The 24,259-nt window shown below is 46.7% G+C and overlaps 1 protein-coding gene across 4 annotated transcripts in view; it reads left to right on the plus strand.

Annotated features, from left to right (window-relative positions):
* CLSTN1 (calsyntenin 1) overlaps positions 1-24,259 on the plus strand; it is a 66,723-nt gene that overhangs the window by 33,846 nt on the left and 8,618 nt on the right. For 2 of the 4 annotated variants that reach the window (XM_072975442.1, XM_072975444.1), the window contains exons 3-10: positions 10,080-10,109; positions 11,271-11,466; positions 12,857-13,065; positions 14,579-14,728; positions 14,830-15,015; positions 17,690-17,938; positions 18,262-18,383; positions 21,764-21,926. In XM_072975442.1, the coding sequence (XP_072831543.1) occupies positions 10,080-10,109; positions 11,271-11,466; positions 12,857-13,065; positions 14,579-14,728; positions 14,830-15,015; positions 17,690-17,938; positions 18,262-18,383; positions 21,764-21,926 (1,305 nt within the window). The remainder of the gene's footprint in view (positions 1-10,079; positions 10,110-11,270; positions 11,467-12,856; positions 13,066-14,578; positions 14,729-14,829; positions 15,016-17,689; positions 17,939-18,261; positions 18,384-21,763; positions 21,927-24,259) is intronic. The other 2 variants (XM_072975443.1, XM_072975445.1) reach the window with 1 other exon arrangement.

A 24,259-nucleotide genomic window follows, 5' to 3' on the forward strand; every position in this document is an offset into this window, starting at 1 on the left:
GTTTTACTTGTTTATTGGTTTTTAGAGAGAAATCCAATTAGATCTGGGGCAGTGGAGGAAGCTCTCTGTGCTATGAACACACACAGAGTATTTGTCCAGGAGCCAAGGTGTTGTTTTTGTTTGTCCCCACCCCTGCCATTAAGGTCATTTTTAGCTGGCTTCCTCTGTGAGCAGCCAGATTTTGAGTGTCGGCGTGCACGTCTGTGCACACACTTTGCATGCAACACCTTCGGTTATTGTATGCAGTTCCTCCTCAGGAGTGTGGCGCTTCAGGGCTGTGTGAATAACCTTCGTAAGACTGTCTAGTTTTTGTTTCTGAGTGGACCTGGACATTTCTGACATCGCGTACATTTTAAGAAGTGATTGCATTGGGGGAAGGGATAGCTCAGTGGTAGAGCACATGCTTAGCATACACGAGGTCCTGGGTTCAATCCCGCAGTACCTCCATTTAAAAAGAAAAAGAAGTGATTGCAGTCAGGAGCTCTGTACGTACTCCCTCCAGCCTCTTTTTACGGTGTGGATTGTCAGGTTGTCAGCCGCATCCAGTCCTGTTAGTAGAGCTCTGTCTGTCTGCATCACGATACACAACGCTTATAAAGTGCGTAGTGTTCCAGACGCCGTTCTAAGCGCTTTACTAAAGTACGCATTTGTGTTTAATCCTCAGTGACCCTTCGAGGTAAGGACGCTTCCTGCCATCCCCATTTTAAAGAGAGGAAGCTGAGGCACAGAGCAGGTCACTTACCTGCTCTGGATCACATAGCTCGTAGGAGGCAGAGGCCAGATTCCAACCCAGCAGGATGGCTCTTTACTGTGATGCTGTCTAAGGCACCACAGGAAGTTACTGGGGGAGGGAAGTAGGAAATGAAATGTACAGTAAGTGCTCACTTTGAAGGGAAATGTCATACTAGTTACCTGTCATGTATTTTTTCTTTCTCATTGTTTTTAATTGTATTGTGCCTTTTATCAAAACTTAATGTATTATAATGGGGTGGGGAAGGGTATAGTTCAGTGGTAGAGCATGTGCTTAGCATGCACAGTGTCCTGGGTTCAATCTCCAGTGCCCCCATTTAAAAACAAAAATAAACAAATAAACCTAATTAATTACCCCCCAAAAAACTTAATGTATTACCATAAATGAAATAATACTTACAGAGTTTTATGTTTTTAGAGATTCTCAGGTATTTTTTAGTTGATGTGTAAGAGTTATATATTGGAATTTTTAAAAAGTATATAAGGAAGCAGTTTAGAGCCAAGTATAGTAGTAACCTATTGTATTTGCCCATAGGGAACATAAAAAAACGTATTTTCCTTCTGGAGATTTTCATAGTGGGAGCACAATTGCTGTTATAGTCCTTTTTTTTTTTAATAAAATTCATCTACCATAAAATGTACTTTTCTTTTTTTTTTTTTTTTAGTTAAATTCATGTCTAGTAATTATAGGCACTGTGGTCCCCCTTCCCCCTGCCCAGGCAGCAGCAGGGGTGGTGCAGGGGCTGGGGCATATGCCCCCAGCAGGGAGGACAGCAGTCCCAAGAGTGATTTTCAGAAAATAAAAAGGACCCCAGGGGCAGGCGCTGGTGCCCCCTCCCCCCCAAAAATGTACTCTTCTGAAGTATACAGTTGGCTGATTTTTGGCATACTCATAAGATTGTTCAACCATTAGCTACTGTCTAATTCTGGAACATTTCATCTTCCCCAAAAAGAAACTCTTGCACCTGTTAACAATCACCCACTACCCCCAGCAGCAACTAGTCTACTTTGTGTCTGTGGATTTGCCTATTCTGGACATTTCATATAAATTCAACATGTGGCTTTGTGACTAGCATCCTTTACTTAGCATGATTATTTGAAGGTTCACCCATGTTGTGACACGTATCAGTCTTTCATTCCTTTTCATTGCTGAATAATATTCCATTGTGTGGATATACCACATTTCATTTATCATTCATCAGTGATGAGCCTCAGAATTGTTTCCACTCTGTGGCAATAATGAATAAAGCTGCTGTGAACATTTGTGCACAAGTCTTCGGATGGATGTCAGTGTTCAGTTCTCCTGGTTATATACCCAGGGATGGAACTGATGCTCATATGCTCTAGTCTGAAGCATGGACCTCATCCTTCTACCAAGGTGAGCAGCTGCACAGCATGGGAAAGGGAACACCTCTCTGCCTCCTCCCTCTTCTGTTGCCATGGTATCCACCCGGCCCCTACAAAGAACACTGGCCCCCACGAGGCTGTAGCAGCAGGTACATCAGGAACCCAAGTGCTGAATCTTGGCTCTGGAACTTATTGGCTGTGTGGCCTTGGATAAATTATTTAACATTTCTGTGCCTCAATTTCATCATTTGTAAAATGAGGATAATAATGCCACATACCTCATAGGGTTTAGGGAATATTAGCTTCTTTATTTGTAAATATGAGGAGCTTAAAACAGTGCCTGGTGCACACTGAGTGCTGTGTATACAGTGAGTGCTGCTGCTGTTATGAACCTTTTCAAGATATTTTTTACTCACCATTCTGTGAGAACTGTTTTTCCATCTTCCTGTAATAGCTTTCATACTGTTCCATTTTCTCACTGAGTTTCTTTGGGTAAAGCAGAGGCCAGGTCCAAAGCCTTATTTTGATCTTAGGTTGGTTTTGGTGATGACAGTGAGTTTAATTTAGCTCTATGGTTATGGTGGTGGCGGCGGCGGCAGCATCTGACGTCTACGGAGCCCTTCCAGTGTGGCAGAGGGTGTGTGCTGAGCGCCCTGCGTTGTTACTTAAGCTGATTCTTTCCAGCCATCTCATGTGGGAGGTACTCACACTCCCATCTTCCAGATGAGGAAGTGGAGGCTCAGAGCACTTCTGTCAGCAGCATGACTGCTGTGTTCTCCATCTAATCCCTGGTCCCTAGACCAGCGCCTGGGACTGGTTGATGCTCCATAAATATTTGTAGAAGGAACGAGTGCCTTTGCCCAAGATCACGCAGCTCACACACTGTATAGCTGCCTTCAAGCCAGTGGTCTGACCCCAGCGTGGTTCTTAGATTCACTGTGTCAGTTCTCACGACATTGTCTCTACAGCATAGTAAACACTGGTTCACAGTCTTCCCACGTCGCAGGACCTGTGTGTGGTAACCGCTGGAGATGACTTGTCCCAGCTCCGAAATAAATACTCGTGTAACGTGGGAAGCCTAGTCCCAGAAGTTCCTTGTAGGTTGTCCCTCATCAGACTTTCGTATGCGGTGCACAGGGTCTGGCCCAGATTGTTTTCTTGGGGTGAAACTAAGCGAATAAAGTCTTGGTATTTGTCAGGTGTTTTAGGAAGTTAAAATGACTCAATTCCTTATTCCTTATTCCACCCCTTTCCCTTAATCTGTTAATCTAACGGCCTGAGTAGAGATGAGGGTCACGGAGTGTACTGTACATTTTACGTATGTAATGGGGGAGTTACAGGTTTGAGCCACTTTGCAGGCCACGTTGTTGCTGTTTGGACAGTAACTCCTTCGTCACTGCCGGTATCAGAAACTGAGCATCCTGCATCCCTCCTGTTTTGAAGCTCTTCCCTTTAGTAGGTGGTTCTGGAAGCATTCTTTTTCCTGCCTTTCTAGACTGAGTACAGATATTTTACAAGATTAATTAAACAGTTGCGATATGGGTAGAATCTAAAAGAAATCTCAGGGTGAGAATGAGAACTTTTATCTTTGTTGGTATTTAATTAGAACCAACTCAGATCTGTGCCACTTTTCTGGGTATTCTTTGTAATTCATGTGACTCACATGCCCTGGGGATGGGGTTCACTACCACTCTTCTCCTCCCACTTTTGCTTTTTCAGCATGTGTAGTGTCGTGTTGGCAGTGATGAGCTGGATGTCAGTTAAGCCGCATGAAATTGCCATTATTATGTGCTGAAACTGTCAAAATATTTGAAAAAAATGAAGCGTCAGAAATTGCATGTGATTCAGCCTAATGTAAGGTAATAATGTTGAGTAGCAAGCAGTTTTAAGTAAGAATCTAGATGTCAGTGCAGAAACATCCTATTAACAGTAACTGACTAGAGTGAACTCATTTTGGATGCATTTGCCTCCAGAAAAGGTTTGAGATCGATAATCATTAAATATTAGGTAGCTCTGCTAGGTCTTCCAGAAAACACACACAAAAAACCCATAAACATTCTCGGTCCTCAAAGCACTGATCATCTGGGTGGGAAGGCAAAACTCACGCCGACAAAGAGTTAACCAGGGAGACCAGGATGTTTGTTAGCTCGGTGCTGAGAGGCCACGGTATAGACTGGGGGTTAAGGGAGGCAAGGAGGTGATCTAAGGCAGGTCCGGGCTCCTGCAGAGGACAGCTGGGATGTATAGGGAAGAGGGGGGTTAAGGGCCGAGGTGGAAACAGGCAGGGCTTCCAAAGAGGAGGATGAATAGTTGGCTCACGGGGTGTGTGGAGGAGCAGAGGGGTGGAAGTGAGCTCAGCGCTGCGTGGTGTCTGTAGCCACGCTGAGTAGATGGGACGTTACCCCTCACGCGGTTTTCTAATACCGTTTCCAGATGGTCCTGGGACCCCTCCACTGAAGGCAGATTCCTGGGCTCTGTTCTTAGCTCTTTGAGTCTGTACTTCCAGGAGTACAGTTTAAGAAATCTGTAAGCAGCCAGAGAGGTTTGGAAACCATTGCGGGGTCAGCATCTCAGGCACAGGCTGCAGCCTGTCTGCATTGGGGCCTTCTGGCAGCGCTCGTTAAAAACACAGATTACTGAGCTCGACTCCTGAGCTGCTGAGTCAGAATTTCTGGGAATGGGGCTTGGCAAACCACATTTTTAACAAGCTTCCCCGGCAGTTCTTGGCACACTGAAATTTGAGAGCCGTTGCGGTAGCGGGCGAGGCGCTTGGAGGGCACAGCCCCCGGGTGGTTAGGCTTGGGCTGGTGGGGCATAACCCTTGGGTGTCTGATTTTTGTTACTGTATATTCACGGTGTCTTGAAAAACTGCTTTGATTAGAGCCGCACATGAGCTTGTCCCAGAAACCAGCCTGGACCAGGGAGCAAGGAAGCAAAAGTCACCATAAATGAGAGTCAGCCTGGATGTCCAGCTGGTGAGCGTGGGTGCCAGGGCCTCGCAGGGAGGAGACTTGGATCAGCAGGGACGTTGTCCTGGACTTACTGCTCAGGCAGTGCTGTTCATTTTCCCTGAACAGCCCCCGATCTCTCTCCTGCTGGGCCCAGATTGGTGGGTCTGCGCCCGTTACCTGCTGCCCCCCTAGCCAAGTGCCTGCGCGACGCAGGCTAGGCCGACCTGACGCTCCCTCTTGGAATGTGAATGTGGAGCAGAGGGACGAGGGTGCGAAGACCAGTTGTGGTCACGTTGCTTCCGTCCAGGCCATTTGCTCTGGGACTGTTGCGGCTCTTCCTTCCTGGTCTCTCAAGCTGCCTTGGTTTCTGACCGTTTCCAAATCCCTTTCTCTGGCTTGTGGTCACTTCCATGAGTTTCCGATGGCTATTCACTGGAGGCCTTTTTGCTGAGTCAGCTTGAGCGGTTTTTTGGTTGCCACCAGAGGCCCCTCAGTGTGTGGGCAGGACGGTGTGCGAGCTGGGGGGCTGCAGGAGAGACTCGAGACACGCCCTCTTATTGGCGGAGGAGGCTGAGACCCTACTCAGATTTCGAAGAAGACTCAGAAAGAATGCAGGGCCAGATGGAAGCTGAGGTTCCTGAAAGGAACAGACGAGGGAAGTGAGGGCTGAACACAGTCAGCCGAGAACCCTGGATGCAACTGGGTATCGTGAAGTCAAATCCGTACTTTGCTGGGCTCATTTATTATGTTTTTGTGTTTTGCTTTAAAAAATTCTTTAGTAAAGTTCCTTTTGGCTATTTTAGATGACCTTAGGAATGAAGAGGGGAGAGAGAGATAAGGGAAGGTTTGATCCATTCTGAGGCCTGCATAGCTGGAGAGGTCACCTGGGGGCACTGCAGGTGTGACAGAGCAGGGCTGTAGGTGGATTTATCCGGCAGAGCAGTGGTGCAGGGTCTGAACTGAGTGGGGAGGGGCAGGACAGGGAGAAAAGAGAACATGAGAAGTGATTTTGAGAGGTTCTTCCTTGCTGAGGTAAGAGAAGGCTGAGTCTGGGAGAGCAGTCTGAGGATGTAAAGGGCAGAGATGCCCTTTCTGTGTGGTCATGTGTGCGGGGTGGTCATATGTATGTACCTGGTAGACCTGTACGTACAAAGATGAAGGAGAGGGAAGAGGAATGAATCGATGACGAGTTTAATGTTTAGAAAAATCAGCTCCTGGGAGAATGGGGCATTATGGACAGAAATTGGTCCCTGTATTGGGAGAGAAAAATCATAAACTGCGTGTCATTCAAGTGGCAGTTGGAGACTCACTATGAAAATAGGTAAGGAGTTATTGTTAATTTTGTTGTCTGTGTAATGTTACTGTAGTTATGTTAAAGCAAAGGCCTTTATCTGTTAAAGATGGCCAGGGACTGGTGTGAGGATGAAACAGTGTGATGTCTGGCTTTCAGATCCTCCAGCAAGCAAACACACAAGACGTTGTCAGGGATGAACAGGCCGAGCTCCGTTCTCCTGAGTCGTTTCCTCTCTTCTCTGTGCCTTAGCTCCCTAAGTGGCGCCATTCGCTGTAAACCAGGGGTTCACTCCCGACGCTTCCGCCCCCTCCATCCAGTTGGCTATGAAGCGCTAGCATCCTCCTAGTCTCCTGCTGACACGGCCTTAGTCCGGCCCTCATCCAGTCTCTGCTGAAATTCGGCGTAGTTTTAACTTGTTCACGCTCCCCTCGCCTGCTCCAGTCGGCTCCATCTTCCTCATTGAAATCAGGGTCCTCGTTTGAATGAGTGGACAGACCCTTGAAGTGGGCGTAGCGGCCAGGCCTGCAGACAGTGGCTCAGCAGAGACACGCAAGGCCACGCTGTGGGTACAGAAAACCCAGGTCTGCCGGCGTGCAGCTTTGTGCCACTCTTGCCCCATCACGTTGCCACCCGGAAAGATGTCAGGGGCATGTAAGTCCTGCAGGTAGAGGGACCAGCCAGCCTAGTGATGTAGTAAGCACCCGTGAGCGTGAGGCACCGAACCCTGTTGGTGCAGCCCCTCCGAGTAGCAACTTGAGTACAGTTGGTGGGGACATGGGGAAAGATATGAATGTACGTTTTTGCTGTTCTCATTATAAATGGAGCCAGTCTTTTAGAGAGCAGCCTGGAAATACATGCATTTCAAAATAATGTCTATTATTGTAGTTGGTAACCATACCTCTGAGGTGCTGTTCCTTAGCAAATTGCGGTACAGATACACGTTCAGAGCTAAAGTGCGAACTCCCATTCCTCCCTCCAGACCCTCCTTCCATGGTTTCTCCTGGCTTGACCGAAGGCAACTTCGTCCTTGCCGTTTCTCACTCATAATCCGACAGCCTTGGCCTTGCTTTGAAAGCACAACTTGAATCTGACCACCCCCCACCATCTCGTGTACCCCCTGGTTGTGGCCTCCAGCATCTCTGCCTGTATTACCCCCGTGTCCATCTTTACCCTCTTAGAGACTTATTGCAGCACAGCAGCCAGATGGATTCTTTCAGCATATAAGCCACATTTATTTATTTCTCTGCTCAAAACTCTCCAGTCATTTCCTCCTCACTTGGAGGAAACGTTGCATTTCTGTAGTAGCCCCTGTCACCTTGGTTCCTTGTCTGTGTCTGACCCCCTCTGTGGTCCTCCCCTTTGCTCAGCCACCCTAGCAGCATAGACCTTGTTCCAGAGCCGGGCCGGCCCACGTCTGCCTCAGGACCTTTGCACTTACTGTTCTCGCTGTCTGAAGCTATTCCCCAGATTAGCATGTGGTTTGCTTCCTTAGTTTCTTCTGGTTTCTTCTCTGACATTATCTTATCAATGCAGCCTTCCCCGAACACCTGAAGTATAAAACTGAAACACCCCAGTGCCTTCCTATACTCCGAGTCCTCTCTTCCCTTCCTCCCAGCCCGATAGCTCAAAGGAGAGATTGAGGGAGTCTGCGGCTGTTGGCAAGCAGTTCCGCTCCTCCTGGTGATCTCGTGGTCAGAAACAATCTCAAGGACGCTGCCTGAATGATGAGTGTCTTTAAACTCTCACTCAGCAGTGCACCATGTAGGTGGCATCACCCAGGTCAGACACTTCATCCCTGAGTCTTAAATCTCACTTTCCTGCGCAGCGGCCTTGTCAGGAAAGCACACGTGTCACCTGAGTGATGTGGGGCAGCCTCACCCTCTTTTCTTCAGAGCAGCAGAGTCTGAATCAGACTGAGACATTTTCTCTGAATTAAAACTGGGTAACTTGACTTACCTTCAGGTGTCTTGTGCTGTATTAATACACACCCCAAAGTGTAAGCATAATCTCGTGAATGTGCACATTCTGGAAGACAGCTGGGCACAGCTCATGGCGGATGTCTAGAGCAGTGGTCAGCCAGCCTTTCTATAAAGAATTTTGGAGGTCTTGCAGCCTATGGGGTCTCCTTGGCAGTGACCCAGCTTTACCATCGTTGGGGGGTGGGGGAAGCAGCCCCCAGATGAGACAGAAACAGGTCTGTGTCCCAATAAAACATGACTTAAGGACACTGAAGTTTGAATTCCATGTAATTTTCTTGTGTCGTGAAGTAATCTGCAGAAACCATTTTCAGCACGCAGGCTGTTGAAAAGCGGGCACAGGCTGGACTCAGCCCGCGGCCGCTGCGCAGCGCTGTTGGGTAGAGCCCGGGGTGGGGATGGAAAGCTTCCGGGTCCGCGTCTCCATTCAGCAGTGATCAGTCCCGTGTGGCTGTGGAGCACTTGAAATGCAGCCACTTTCACCGAGGAGCAGAGTTTTTAATATCACTCACTTTTACTATGAATTTTAGTTTCATTTTAAACAGCCCCATGTGGCTAGTGGCTTCGTATTGGGCAGCACAGATCTGAAGAGAGCCTGTGTGTGGGCCCGGGGAGCCCAGACAGAAGTGTCCACTGTTGCACTGTTCACAGACAGCAGAAACCTGGAATTCTGGTATGTTCACACACTGGAAAATAATTACAGTCATGGCGAACGTTCGTTGAGTGCTTTCTTGATGCCAGGCAGTGTTTTAAGCACTTCACAGGTTTTAACTCATCGGGTTCTCACTGTGTGTGGCAGTGAGAATGAAAGACCAGTGTAACTGCACGAGCCAACCAGGACGAAGGAGTCAGACACACACAGCTGGGAAAAAGCTGAGTGAAAAAGCAAGTCACAAAAATTGCACACCGTCTGATTCCATTTTAAAAAACCTCACAAACAAAATGAAACAACATCTCAGGGATATACAAATATGTGGTAAAACCACTGAAAAAAGGGAAGGGAATTCAGGCAGTGTGACCTTTGGGGAAGCGACGGTCTCCCCAGTGAGGCCACGCTTTGTGTGGGGAGAGGGGCTCCTGACCTCTGCTTGTTTCTGCTCTGTGGTGGTCACAGGGCAGGAGTGATACTGACTTGTGAGAACAGATGTTTCAGGAAATAAGAACTGCGATGGTTGTAGCATCACTCCACTTAGCATCGACTCTGGTTTTGGTTCCCGTTTAAGCAGAGGTTCCACTGGAAGAGGCATTTGTATTTGCTGCCTCGATTGGGTACTTTAGACAGAACATTGTTATTTATTCAGCTCAAGAACAAAGGGTTAACATAAAGCCCTTTGCTCCGACTGTTTCATTAAATCTAACGATGAGTTGAGTGCTACCAGAGTCTAACCACTGAGAACTTACTTAGCTTGAAAATGAAAATCTGAAAACTGTAAAATAACAAATAGATCTACTTATGAACTGTTGTCATCAAAGCATTCATTAAAAGAAAAATCCTAGTGACACCTGAGGGTGTCAGGAAACTTTATAGCAGAATTTTATCCCTGGGCTGGTGTAGTTCATGGTAAGTGGGATCCAAAGAGACATTTTGTTACCCAAGACTCAGTCTTGTTATAACAATTCTAGCAACTGACTACTGAGTTTATTGTTAAATTATATCAAGCTTTTCTATGTAATATATGCATCTTTTGACTTTTTTTTTCCCTTGTTTTGGCTTCATTCTTTCCTGTAATACTGACATGGGTTTATCTTTTCTCCCTTCAGAGAGTTTTGAGGTGACAGTCACCAAAGAAGGTGATAAAGGGTTCTTTCTCTCCCTCTTACGAACATTAACCCACTAACTTTGTTTATAAAATTGGGAATCAGCCCTTAAACAGAAGAAACTGTCATGCTCTTTTACCCCTATTTATTCTCCTACTTTGTTTCTATTTTTAAGTATATTGATGGGAATTGTATGTAACCAAACCCTTGGTTAGAAATATCTGGAAATCAGACATCCATTTGAACTGTATGGATTATCCTGTTCCTTTTTAAAAAATTGGATTTAAGAGATTCACCTTGTAGTCATTTTCTACTAGTTGTAACTTTGGAAAGATTCAGTTTTATTTTTTTGTGAAATATGTTTTGTGACGTTTTATACATACATCAAAATACTGATAGGTGTTCTCCCACGGGCAAGAGTGGAAACCTAGATGTTAATTTCAGCTTAAGCTTGTAAATCAGCTTGGATGTACTTAGGTTCCCCGGCAGGCGTCGGCTTCAGGTCTGACAGGAGAAAGTCCGAAACGAGGGCAAGTCTAGCAAATCCTCCCCAGAACGGAAGCTGTGTCTTCATCTTAGAGGATAGCTGTTGAAATGGATGCCTGAAAAGTTGGTATTTCTACCTTTTTCTTATCCAGTAGTTTGTTTTGATTCCCTAATTTTAGCCAGGCTCATTGCACAGGAAGACTTGTTTCTTCGATTTTTTTTTTTTTTGACAGACTTTCTGTAATTATGGTGCTGAACCTACATCTCCGCATCTTCCTCTCTCAACACTTAACTGTGCCTTTTAGCCTCCTCTCTGGTCCAAATCAAAACAGCTGCCCAGCCCTGCCAGGTCGCTGGGCAGTTTCTCCGAGTTATCAGGCCTTGGCTGTTTGCTAATGAACTGCTTTACCCTGGAGCTGTCTTAAGTACTCCTGTGAAATGCCTGTCTGTATTTTCTCTTTCTCTCTTTTGTATTCCTGCATGAATGGATGCAAAGTTAAACAAGTTGCTTGGAAAGCCAGAACATGCTTCTTTTTACTAAAGCCCCAGAACTTACCCCTTGTCCAAGCACAGCGCCCTTGCTTTGTCCACAGACCCTCCAACCCTCTGGCTGCCGATTGTTGTCGTTTATTTTCTTTGGGGGAGGAGGGGAGCGTGCCCAGGGTCGGTTTGGCAGAAATTCTAACCCCTGCTCCTTTGACTCCCTAGGTGAGATTTGTGGATTTAAAATTCATGGGCAGAATGTCCCCTTTGATGCAGTGGTAGTGGATAAATCCACTGGTGAGGGAATCATTCGCTCTAAAGAGAAACTGGACTGTGAACTTCAGAAAGATTACACGTTCTCCATCCAGGCCTACGACTGCGGGAAGGGACCGGATGGGGCCAGCGTGAAAAAGTCTCATAAGTAAGTGAACTGGACAGAGAATGTGTGTAAAGAGAGCAGGAGTGACTGTTCTGCTGTCTCCAAGACTCCCTGTTTTTGAAATGTGAGGCCCATGGTAGTTCCCAATTGTCCACAGAGGGACTGTAGTAAGCTCTTTGAGGGCAGGAATCGTGCCTGTTGACCCTTGTGTATGGTGCCTGGCACGTACTAGGTGCTGAATGAATGAATGAATACTTCGATCTCACCAGATACTCCAGTAAAGAAACGAGGGCTTTACGTTGAGAATCAGAAAAGCCCACTTTTTCCAGAGGATGATATTTTGTTGATATGTTTGTCTTTTTTTTTTTTCCTATAAATTTTAAGGTCATTTGAGCCAGTGGAGGAAAGCTGGCTTCTGCACCCCATCCTGGGTGTGTTCACACCCTTCCTGCCACTTGAGAACTACTGGTGTAACAGAGAAGACTGAACGAGATGTAGATTTAGAATTCTAGTCTTTTCTCCACCACTCACTAGCCCTTTGACACCAGGCAAATTCAATTTTGTTGAGTCTCAGTTTCTTCTTAGCCCATTGACTCAGGGAGAAGGGTAGGTGGGTGAGGTGATGGCACGCAGCCCACTGTGAGGGCAGAGGTGGGTGGAGGGTCTTGGTGGACAGTGGGGGTGCTGCGTGCCGGTGAATCATGCCTCATCCTTTTCACACGGTGTGGTATTACTGTTTTCCTTGAAAAACACCTCGTTTCCACCAGGGACCTTGTCTGATTCAGAAACGCGCCCTGATCAGTTGCACTTGAGACTGACAGTTTTCTCTGTTTGTCACCTGGTCTGATGGTATGTGTTAGTTTTCTCAGGCCCGAGTGGGGCGATGGAATGAGGTTTACCGGGGAGGGCAGGCTGCGGTCTCTGTCGGGTCAGCAGCGGGTGGCATCCCAGCAGTGGTCGCTGATGGTCTCCATCCCTTTGAGGCAGGATGAAACTTGCTTTGATGCTCATAATTTCCCATCTTCCTTCTCTCTTCCTACCCCTTCTTCCTAACTTTTCTGGATTTTGCAACAAAGTATTTTTAATTTTTTGATTGGAGAGCAAATAGACGTCTGACACAGTTTATCTTCCTTCTTTATGCGCTGTCCCACATTGTCAAGAAAATCCCAAGTCTCTCACTTCATATTATTGCCTTTTTACCAGCGGCCTTACTCGCTGGGACTTGGAAGAATCAACCCAAATTCCTATTTTAACTTTCTGTTGTCTCTGCGCTAAATGAAAAACAATGACTAGTTTAATTTTTATCTCCATCATAAGGATTTAATGAAACAAGATAGCAAAGAAAGGAAATGTAAGAATAGGGCAGAATGGTATTCTTGGGGTAAAAGAACCCACAAACAGAACACACGGCTTCTTCCCGCCCTTCTTCCAGAGCCACTGTCCACATTCAGGTGAATGACGTGAACGAGTACGCACCTGTGTTCAAGGAGAAGTCCTACAAGGCCACCGTCGTGGAGGGCAAGCAGTACGACAGCATCCTGAGGGTGGAGGCGCTGGACGCAGACTGCTCCCCGCAGTTCAGCCAGATCTGCAGCTACGAAATTGTCACTCCAGACGTGCCCTTCACCGTGGACAAAGACGGTAAGAACCCAGGAACGTGCCTTCCTCACCATGGGAGAGATGGGGGCAGGCGGTGGGTCCCCTGGACACCAGTCAGCCTCAAACCCAAACTTGGTCTGCACTTCTGTGAAACTCTGTTCAGGCTGCTCTAACAAAACACCATAAACTGGGAGGCTAAAACAGCAGGCGCTTATTTCTCAGTCTGGAGGCTGAGAAGTCCAAGATCAAGGTGCTGAATGATTCCGTGTTAATGAGGACCTGTACTTACTTGGAGATGGAGTCTTCTTGCTGTGTCCTCAAGTGGCAGGGAGAGACCTCTTGTCTCTTCCTCTTATGAGGACACTAATCCCAACATGAGGGCTCTACCCTCATGACCTCACCTGAACCTCATCACCTCCCAAAGGCCCCACCTCCTGATGCCATCACCGTGAGGGCTGGCGCTTCAGTGTGAGAATCTGGAGGTGGCAGGGACACACACGTTCAGTCCGTATCAAGACCGAACATGGTGTGTCTGTTTCACGTTCAGCTTTTTGCTCTGTCCTCCTGCAAGCCTCTTTCCTGGCTCTATTTAGTCTTGTGTTCTCTGAGAGGGCAGTCCTCCATTTCCTTCTCCCCCAAAATCTATTAAAAATCCCCCACCTAAGGTGCTTTTATTTTTTTTATCTCCCCACCTTTCAGTCAGTGTGCATCTGGATAAGATTGTCTTTTAGTCAGTCTCGTTTTCTGTTCTCCGTCAGATGTGCATCTTCAGCCTCATCTTGAAGATGAAGGTTCATACCTTACTGCCAGGCCCCCTCCATCCTTAGTAACTGAACAGAATGGACTTATTCTAGAGCTCAACTTCTTTATTAGGTTATGGCTTCTTGATGATGCCATGGTGTCTCCACTGTTAGTGCACAGTCCAGAATCTCTGATGAAATTAAGGGCACTGAAAATACTTTGCAGACGTCTGTACTGAGGTTCAGAAAGCAGGCTTCTGTTCTGCTGGGGAGGGGGAGGAAACCCCTCTCTAGAAGAGTAAATCTTTTAGCAAGAAGTATTGAATGCAGCTCGATCTTGTGTTTCATATTTGAAGTACTTGAGTTCTTTTGCCTCTTTTATATTCTTACATGTTAATGATTAAATCTCAAATATAAAACCAAATAAAACTGTAAGAATATATAGAGGTTGGATTGTGTAGACTCATCCCTCTGCTTAAACAATCCTTAGAGGTGGATTTAGGGTGTACTCAAGCTCAGGAAAGCCAGACTGAATGTTAATTACCTCAAGCGTCAGTTTTTTCTGTCTGTATTTCTAGGGTGGAAAGCAGGTGCATTTGTGTTTCAGCATGGGACGACAGAAGTCAAAACCAGCATGTGTTTGAAAGTAATCTGGAAAAAAAAACCACATATACAGGCACACCCATGTGTAACTGAAGCACTTTACACTTGAAACTCACACAATATTGTAAATCGACTATAGTTCAATTAAGCAAACAGTCGCGAAGAGAAAAACAGCATGGTTTTGGGTCCTCACTGTTGTTCTCCCTTGGAAGGTTATATAAAAAACACAGAGAAGCTGAGCTACGGGAAGGAGCACCAGTACAAGCTGACGGTCACGGCCTACGACTGCGGGAAGAAAAGAGCAACGCAAGACGTGCTGGTGAAGATCAGCATCAAGCCCACCTGCGCCCCCGGGTGGCGAGGTGAGCCCCCCACCCCGCTCCCACCCCGTCCCTGCCGTGTGTTCCCCGGGGAGGCCTGACGGGAGCTGCCCTCTCCCCCTCCCCTCCGGGGGCCCACACAGGATGGAACAACAGGGTCGAGTACGAGCCCGGCACTGGCGCCTTGGCGCTCTTCCCAAACGTCCACCTGGAGACGTGTGACGAGTCGGTGGCCTCGGTGCAGGCGACGGTGGAGCTGGAGACCAGCCACATAGGGAAGGGCTGTGACCGCGACACCTACTCGGAGAAGTCCCTTCACCGGCTGTGCGGTAAGGAGGCGAGAGGGGGACCCCCGCCCCTGGAGGTGTGTTCAAAGGTTGTGTGTATGTGTGCATTTTAAGCACCACTGATTTGAAGCAAGTATTTCTCTAACCTACGTTAAGAATCATCCAAGTAGTGATTATAAAAGTGGAGTGAGGTTTGGTTTGTTTTGTTTTATGAGGGGGAGGTAATTAGGTTTATTTATTTATGTTTAGAGGAGGGACTGGGGATTGAACCTAGGACCCTGTGTATGCTAAGCATGCGCTCTGCTACTTGAGCTATTCCCTTCCCCCGGAGTGAATTTTAAATGTAATGAGATGTGTTTTTTATTGTATTGTATTGGCCCCAAAGCGGCATTTATTTACCCATTGAATTCCAAAACAGTTAATTTAGAAGTCTGGCATTTCATAATCACCCATCTCAACTGACACGGGCGCCGTCAGGATATGCAAGGACAACAGCCAAAGGGTCACAAAAAATAAATCCATGATTTTTAAAAAATATTTTTATTGAAGTATAGTCAGTTTACAATGTTGTGTCAGTTTCTGGTGCACAGCAAATCCATGATCCTTAAGCAGTCGCAACCAAAACAAAAAAAAAGTTGCAGGTATCAAAGCTTTAGATGCATTGCATTGAAACAAGGTTTGTGCACATCATAATTTAGAGGCAAAACAAGGCACCACTGAAACTTCATGTTAAATGGTGGAGAAGTTAAACTGAAGGAGAAGAAGGAAAAAAAGAACAGAACCATAGGTAATGCGGTAGCTTTTGGCAAAGCTGGAGTAGAAAGTCGAAACTAAGGAGGCCCGCATCTGAGTTACAGTCTTGGCCGACTTCGTGTCCCACCTACAAGCTGCGGGGCGGCTGAGGGACAGGGTGGCTGCGAATCTGACCCGAGCCTGGTTCTTTGGCTTCTCGTCCGCTGTGGATATTTTTCTGGTTTATCTAAATGAGGTAAAGGTGAGGCATGCAGCCTCTCGGGGAGAGCGCTGAGGAAGAATGTTCTACTCGCCGGTGATAAAAGCACCAGTGAGCGAGGTGCCCTCCTCGCGATCGCAGGGGCCTCCTGTGTTCCCAGAGCTTCTCAGTAACAGCGTCGCGGGGAGCATTTTCCTATCCTCATCTGTCTTCTCCCTGAGGTATCGGCAGATCAGGCGACCGGTTTTCCCACGTGGTTGGACATTGTTACACGGTGAACAAGCAGGCGGGGAAGTATGTTCTCTGCCGGCTCCTCCCGCTGGGGGATATACTCAGGTGTTTCATGACTCTGGGTCCCGATAGGCATAATCATGTACTAAATATATGCAAGCTAAGATGTCTGGGATATTTTCTGTTTTAAACTATGTATATAAATGTAGTGCGGAAGACTTAATTTCTCATTATGCCATCATTTTATATGATGTCCAGTGCACATTTTCTCAGCAGAGCAGTTTAAAGGTAGAAAAATGGAAAGAATTTCTTATTTGCGTGCTTACTGTGTGCTCGGTACCTCCACGTGTGTTATTTCATTTGATCTCCTGTCAGGCCACAAAGACAGTAGTGCCGGCCTCGTTTTTACAGGGGATCTAATTGAGACCGAGGGAGGCCGGGTCTCTTGCCCGAGGTCACACTTTTGGGAAGTGGCGGAGCCGGGGTTGGGACTGAGATCGTATGATATTCGAAAGGCCAGGCTGTTCCAGCCAAGTCTTGCTGCCTCTTGAAATAGGGAAGTCCAGGACCAAGTGACTGGGAGAGGTTGCAAACTCTTCTGTGGACGAATTTAAAAGAAAATCGAGCCTGGAGATGTGTAAACAACAGTTGTGAAAATGTTTGACGTTCTTTGGCCTAGTATTCCATTTCTAGGAATTTATCCTCAAAGAATAGTCATGGAGACACACAGAGGTCCTCATCAAGGCAAGGTTTATCACAGAAAAAAATCAGGGACAACTCAACATGCTTGGGATAGGTCAGTTAAACTACAGTATGTCTGTGCAGTGAAGCCCTATTCAGACATTTTAAATTACACTGTGAAGAATGTGGATGGGAAGATATGTATGTATGTGCGTAGTCTTAGAATACGTATGTATTCATATGTATTACACATATTTTATAATATATATTTGCACATATTATACATGTTTTTATAATATGTATATATTCGTAAAGAAAGGACTGGAAGTATTTATACCCAAATATTAATAATGCATGTATTTGGTTGGAATTGCAAGTAATGTGTCTTTTTTTTTCTTTTTTGTTTCTTTTATTTTTGGGGGGTGGGGAGAGGTAATTAGATCTATTCATTTATTTATATTTAGGGGAGGCACTGGGGATTGAACCCAGGACTTCATGCAGGCTAAGCATGTGCTCTGCCATTAGAACTATACCCTCCCCCATTTTTCTTTTTTTTAAATCGAAGTATATTTGATGTACAGTTATGTAAGTTATAGGTGTACAACATAGTGATTTACAATTTTTAAAGATAATACTCTTCTTTTTTTTCCTTCTTCCCTTTTAAAAAAATACCCACGGTTGTTACTTATGAATCTTTTAAATAATAGAACCCCTTATTTTTGAGGAAAAGTAAACCGGAACTAGCAAGTTGTGCATCATAAGATAAAGGTAGTACCTCAGCACGGTTTTGAGATGCTCACACCTTTTGTTGGGCGCGTCACGCGTGTTGAGTGTGACTGTTGACTGTTACAGGTGCCGCGTCCGGCACAGCTGAGCTGCTCCCCTCCCCGAGCGGCTCCTCCAACTGGACCGTCGGCCTCCCCACCGACAACGGCCACGACAGCGACCAGGTCTTCGAGTTCAACGGCACTCAGGCCGTGAGGATCCCGGGCGGTGTGGTTTCCGTCAACCCCAAAGAGCCTTTCACGATTTCTGTGTGGATGCGGCATGGGCCGTTCGGCAGGAAGAAGGAGACGGTTCTTTGCAGTTCAGACAAAACAGGTGAACTTCCCTGCGACAGGCGTCCCCTGCGGTGGCACCTGGGGGCTGCTGCCGTGTGCTCCCTGAAACAGCTCCCGTGGGCTGTTGGTGACATATGTTGTTCCGTGATCAAGATACCACACTGGCACGTGGGCGTTTGTTCGTTTTGGGCCCCACTTCTCATTAAAATCCAAGTGTATTTATTTCTAAACCCTACCTTGGCTCACCCCAGAGAGTGCATTTATGCTGATAAATTTGTGTCTTCAAAATTTATTAAAGAAATAGCTTTTCCTTCTCCGTTGGGTCTTGAGTTGGCAGTTTGGCAGCAGAACGTCTCTTTGCAGATATGAACCGGCACCACTATTCACTCTATGTCCACGGCTGCCGGCTTGTTTTCCTCCTCCGTCAGGATCCTTCAGAAGAGAAGAAGTACAAACCTGCAGAATTCCACTGGAAGTTGAATCAGGTGAGTGAATGGCAAGCTCGCTGGTTATGAGAGAGATTAACTAGGTACTGCAGCCTTGGCTTGCACAGTACCAGCTGTTAAATGGGCAGCATATGTTGAAGATTTTATGATTTCTGTGTCTGTAGGTGTTAGATAGCAAATGAAATCACATTGAGGAGTTGGGCATAGCTCAGTGGTAGAGTGCATGCCTAGCATATACAAGGTCCTGGGTTCAGTTCCCAGTACCTCCATTTAAAAATAAATAAATAAGTAAACTTAATTACCTCTCCCACCAAAAATATGTAAGAGCATGCATGAGAAAGGAACAAAGTATGTGGCTGTGGAAAGATGGCTGTCCAGGTGGTAGCGTCATCGCTTACTGGTGTAATTTTTATCTACATAGATCATCTCTTTCTGGGAAACTTTTATCAGAAGTTCTTTCAAGAAACTAAGAAAGGGATAGTCCAGAAAAAATTTTTGCAGTGTAGGTAGACATTTTAGGTATAGTTCTGTTTTAGTAACCATAGTCTGTATTTATATATTTATAGTTTCTCTTGATTACTTGTTTAATTATGGGAAATTTCATACATATGTAAAGTAGATGCGTATAGAGCAAAACTGTACACCTCCTTCGCCTAGCTTCAGTCATTATCAACTCTGGTCAGTCTCGTTTCATTGTTGCCTCTGCTGTTAATAATCTGACATCCATCCCAGTGATCACATTTCAAATTGTCTCATAAATGTTTTGTGTTTATAATTTGCTTGTTTGAATCAGGATCTAAATAAGGTCATATATTGTGATTGGCTGATAGACCTTTTGAGTTTATTTTAATCTGTAGATTTTTCTCTTCTCTCTTGGAATTTATTTGGTGACAAAATCAGAGTTTCCAGGAGCTTAGATTTGGCTGATTGCATCCCTGTGGTGTCGTTTAACGTGCTCCTCTGTCTTCTTTATGTCCTGTAAACTGAGCTTGGGCTCTGAAGGGTTGATCAGAATGAGGTTTATATGTTTCTTTCTTTCTTACTTCCTTTTTAAAAAAAAAATTTTAATGGAAATACTGGGCATAGGAACCCAGGGCCTTGTGCATCCTGATAAGCATGTGCTCTGCCACTGACCCGTACCTGTGCCCGCCCCCTGCCCCCCGGGGTGTGTACGTTTCTGATCTGTTTCAGCTCTGGGTCTGGTGGTTTCTCTTTGTGACTTAAGCAACGGTTAGTGCTCGGTGCCACCAGTCCTCAGGGTGCTTGACGTTGGTCATTTGGGTTGTAGGAAGTGTGTTCCCAGGAACGGCTCATGGAACACTCGGCTCCTGAGTTCTTATATGTTGTTTTAATAGTTTGTCTGTGGCCTTTATACTGAAGGTCACTTAGGCTGGATGTAACATCTGACTCAGATTCAAGATTTCCAAGAAGAGAAGACACCTCCCTCCGTTGCCTCCTGACATAAAATACTGCTGTTAAAATCTGCCACCAACCTGATGTTCCTTCCTTTGTAAAACACCTGGTCTTTTTGTTTGGATGACCAAAGGATGTGTTTCTTTTTGCTTCTTCTCTTCTTCAGGCTGTTCGATTTTACGAAGATGTCTTGGTTGTTCGGGGCCTGTTTCCTCCAGTGCGTGTGTATGTTCTCACGCGTTTCGGTATTTCAGGAGGCTTTGCTGCAGCTGTTGGTGTTCCCTTCCAGGGCTTCGGTTCTCCTCTCTGGGGACTCCTTTTATCCTTGGTTAATGCCCTTTACCCGCCTTCTGTATCTGTCACTTTTGTCTAATTCGTTCCTGTGTTTTGTCACCTCATTTCCGAGTTGCTCTAGTTCTGAACTATGTAGTCTTGATTTTGTGTCATTTTTCTGATGTCTTTTGATGCATGACCGTTGTCATCCTTCTTGTAGTTAACGTCTCTCAGGTTTGGTTTCATTGTCTGAAGGGATATTACTCCCTTTGATTGAATTTTTTTTTCTTTAAAAAACCCTGCGTGGGGTCGAGTTGTCGTCTTCTCCCCTCTCGGTTTTATATGAAATGAGCTTTCCTGCACTTTGAAAATAGAGTTGATCAGCGTGACCTTCTCCCCCCAGCTTTAGAGTATGATCTCTCTCTCCCTTCTGCTGTTTTCACAAAGTGTGAGGAAGAACGTGCCCCCGCCCCGGCTCTGGCGTCCCGCTGACTCTCCTCTTGGCGTTCGCACCGTTACCACGTCACCCAGTGTTGCTGTGGGGTTGTCTGTGGTGTGGGGTTTCACTTTCCCAATCACCCTGTTTTTAAGGAAATTAGAAAATTATACTAATTCTACTACTGTCTTCTCAGAATATATGCTCATGGATTTGACCAATTATGAGTGATATTTAAATACACTGTTACTCTGCGAATCCCCTAGAAGCCAGCAGTACTTTAAGAACTGGAATGTAATATAAGTTGCTTTCTGCAGGAGCTTATGTTACAGAACTTGTTTCAAATGAAGATTTTTTTTAATTAAGATTTTTATCTATCTCAAAAGTGAATTACTGTGCAATTCCTTTATGTAGAAACACGTGATTATACATTTATATACACACATAATATGCATGTATAATAAACATATACAGTGTTAGAGGTTTGGCTTTTTACTCAAGCTTACCGGGAGCAGCTGCTTTCCTTTTGGGGGTAATCTTTGGCAGTTCCTCCATTTATTTTGATGTTTCTGGTCTGTTTAAGATCTGTTTCTCGTTTGTTCAGTGTCTGAGCGTTTAAATGTGAATTGGGCGAACTTTTTAGAAACACACTTTCAGAGCTCTCACCTCACAGCACCTGCTCCTGCCTGTCTCTGTTCCTGCACGTCTGCTCCTTCCTCTCGGGCCAGCGGTCGGGGAGCGCCGGGCCTGGCAGGGCCTCGGGGCCTGCAGCCCGACTCCCCACGTGGCGGCTCCTTCACGATGGGAAGGAGCTCGGTTCAGTCTGGGCATCTGAACTGTCTGCATTTATCTAGACCGTCACCTTTGAGCTGAGAAAGGAAACGCACGAGCTCCAGGGTGCCTTGTCCTGAGACTGGAGGCGTTTCTCATTTTGATCTAGAAAAGGAGTGCCCAGCTCAGTGGGTGGTGTCTGTCCCGCCGATGCTAGAATTTTCTGGTGCTGCGCTCTTGGCCAGAGAGATGCGGGCAGCTCCCTTCTGGACCCTGTCACATGGTGGGCGAGCGGTGCCCTCATCCCAAGTGTCCCAGAGGCGGTAGTGCCGCCGGGGCCCCTCTGCCGGGACGTGCTGGGCACGTATTTTGTGGTTGTTGCTGTTTTACGTCTTTCCCTTTCTAAGGAGACAGATTCATCATGGGTGACTCGTTCTCGCGTCCAGTTGTGTCGCTGTCACTGCTGCGTCTTCGGGCGAGAGGGAAGGTGGGCACCGCACACTTAACCCTGCCCTTGGCCTCGTAGGTCTGTGACGAGGAGTGGCATCACTACGTCCTCAACGTGGAAATCCCGAGCGTGACTCTCTACGTGGACGGCGTTTCTCATGAGCCCTTCTCTGTGACCGAAGATTATCCGCTGCATCCAGCCAAGATCGAAACTCAGCTCGTGGTTGGGGCCTGCTGGCAAGGTGACGGTCACTGGCACCCCGTTCCCCCAGGGCGCAGGGCTTCAGCAACACTCCTGCGCTGCGTCGGAGGGGACGGGCTCCTCTCAGTATCTCACGCCCGTCACTCCCCTTCCCTTGGTCCTTTTGCTCCCTTGTCTGGCTTCATCTCGGGGGCATTGCTCTGTTTACTGTGCTCACCGAGGGGGACGAAGGACTCGCGCACACCCCAGCCTTCCCAGGAGCCTGGGAGGGCGCGTGGCACAGGGGGAGTGTCCTTGAGGGACTCTTATAAATCAATCTGTTTGCTGGAATGTTCTCAAGAAACGGAGAGGCAGCAGTCAGGCACGGGTGTGGGGGTGTGCTTCGGCCCAGAGGGGCTCACCAGAGCCTTTAACCTGGTGGGGACACCTTCAGCAGGTGCTCCGCTGGTGGGGGGCTCTGTGGACGTGTCTGTGAAGACCAGGGATGGGAGGTGATGACAGCCCCCAGCGAGACGAGGCCGGTTACCGCTGCTTTCCGAGTGGCAGGCTGTGTGCCGATGACCTCACATGCATTACCTCTCTAACTGCAAGAATAAGTCTGCGGGGTAGGAGCTGAGAACCTGAGGCTCAGAGAAGTAGGGAGCTGTGTTACCCAGCTGGTAACGTGACGCTGGGATTTGAACCTTGGGCCAGACCTCTGACCCACTGAACCAGGGGTTTTACCCTTTTCTGGGCCATCGAGCCCTTTGGTGGTCCGAGAAGAAGTATTCTCAGGATACTTTGTAGTTAATCTGTAAAATACATAGAATTTCAGACACAAGCAATTAAATTGAAACACAATCATCTAAGCGCTGAACAGCTGGATTTGTAAGGTAGCAGTACCCATGCTGCTGTGTTGCCACGTGAAGATCAGGCAAGTCCAGAAACTGCGGTGAATCAGGGCAGCGAGGTGCTTTGTGACGGCGCTCGCGTCTCTGCCCAGTGCACCGAGACAGGAAATTACTCCTACTGGCAAAGTCTCAGTTTCTGCTAATACTTCTGTGGTTTGTAGCTGACACTTATAACCAAAGGGAGAGCTGAATTTCAGAAGTTCTTGAAAAGAAGCATGTAGTTTTTCCTATCCAAGTTCACAAACCCCTCGGTCAGCCCTCGAGGTTCTTACCCATCCTGCCCCCACCCCCTTCAGCCCTCGCCTTTGACTGTGGTGTCACTCAGGGTGTCACCATCACTACACATGCCTGCTAAATAGGCCTTCTTTTTCCCTCCCTGTGGAAACATTCTACCTCAAGTTAGGTTAGAAGTTTGTGAAAGAGCCTAATTTCCAAGACAGCTTTGCTTCTTTTAGGACAATTTGAATTTCGTAATTTTCCTGCAGACCCTTTCCAAAGGAGAAAGACAGTATTTCAGAGTGAACTTCCTCAGTGAATCCCCAGATTTCATTCTCGTGATAGTTCATCCATCAGGAAGCAGAGCATGAGACCAAGGAATGAAGAGTTAATTATTAGGCACATAGGAACTTTTTAGTGGTTATTCTTAAAACTTTGGTTCAAGTTTGCTTTCCAAATTAAACAATAATTTCTGAGTAGTGATTTTAAAAATAAGAATAAGAAAGCAGGCATGAGCCTGAAGGTTATTTTGTATTCTGGGAACTTTGTCCCGGGGGTTAAAATAACCCCCCTGCCTTCCTGGTCATGTCACAGCATCTCTGCTGTCACGTGGCAGTTACCTTTCACCCCCTCTCATCTCTTCTATCTCAGCCCTCAGCATCCTTAGCCAGAAAAATCTGCCTAAATTCCCAAACCAAATACAAGTTTTAAAAGTTTTAGTTAATGGGGAAGATGTCTTTTCTTCCTTTCAGTGGGTTTGAAGCCCCCTTCCTTCCAGATTCACTGTCGGGAGCCTGGGCTGCAGGCACCGCTTCACACATCAACTGAAACAGCAATTCTGACTGTGTTAGGAAGGTAGGAGCTGTGTGGGCTGCGGGGCTCACCTGCACACACCTGGCCCTACCCCCAGCGTATCCCCGTGAGGCTGCAGCACAAAAGGTGGCAGAGCCTGGGAGAGAAGCAGTGCACCTCCCACATGGTCTGGGAAGTGAAAATTCTGTGCTGGATCACTGGGCGGTCACTGGGCAGTGCCTCTCCCCTCAACACTGGGCCGGGAGCTGCAGGCGCTGTCAGGGGTTAGAGTTCCCAGGCCTGTCACGGATTAAGTCTTTCTCTGGGTGAGTTCCTTAACCTCTGACTCTCCCTTCCTGTTCAGAAAAAGTGGTTAAAATGCCTTTTTTCCTCTGTCACTTAGAGGTCAAACTCTAGACCGATGTGAACTCCTTTTGAGCTTTAAAAAAGACAGCTTTTTACATATTCACCACAT

This window comes from Vicugna pacos, chromosome 13, assembly GCF_048564905.1.
Source record: "Vicugna pacos chromosome 13, VicPac4, whole genome shotgun sequence".
NCBI classification, from domain to species: domain Eukaryota; kingdom Metazoa; phylum Chordata; class Mammalia; order Artiodactyla; family Camelidae; genus Vicugna; species Vicugna pacos.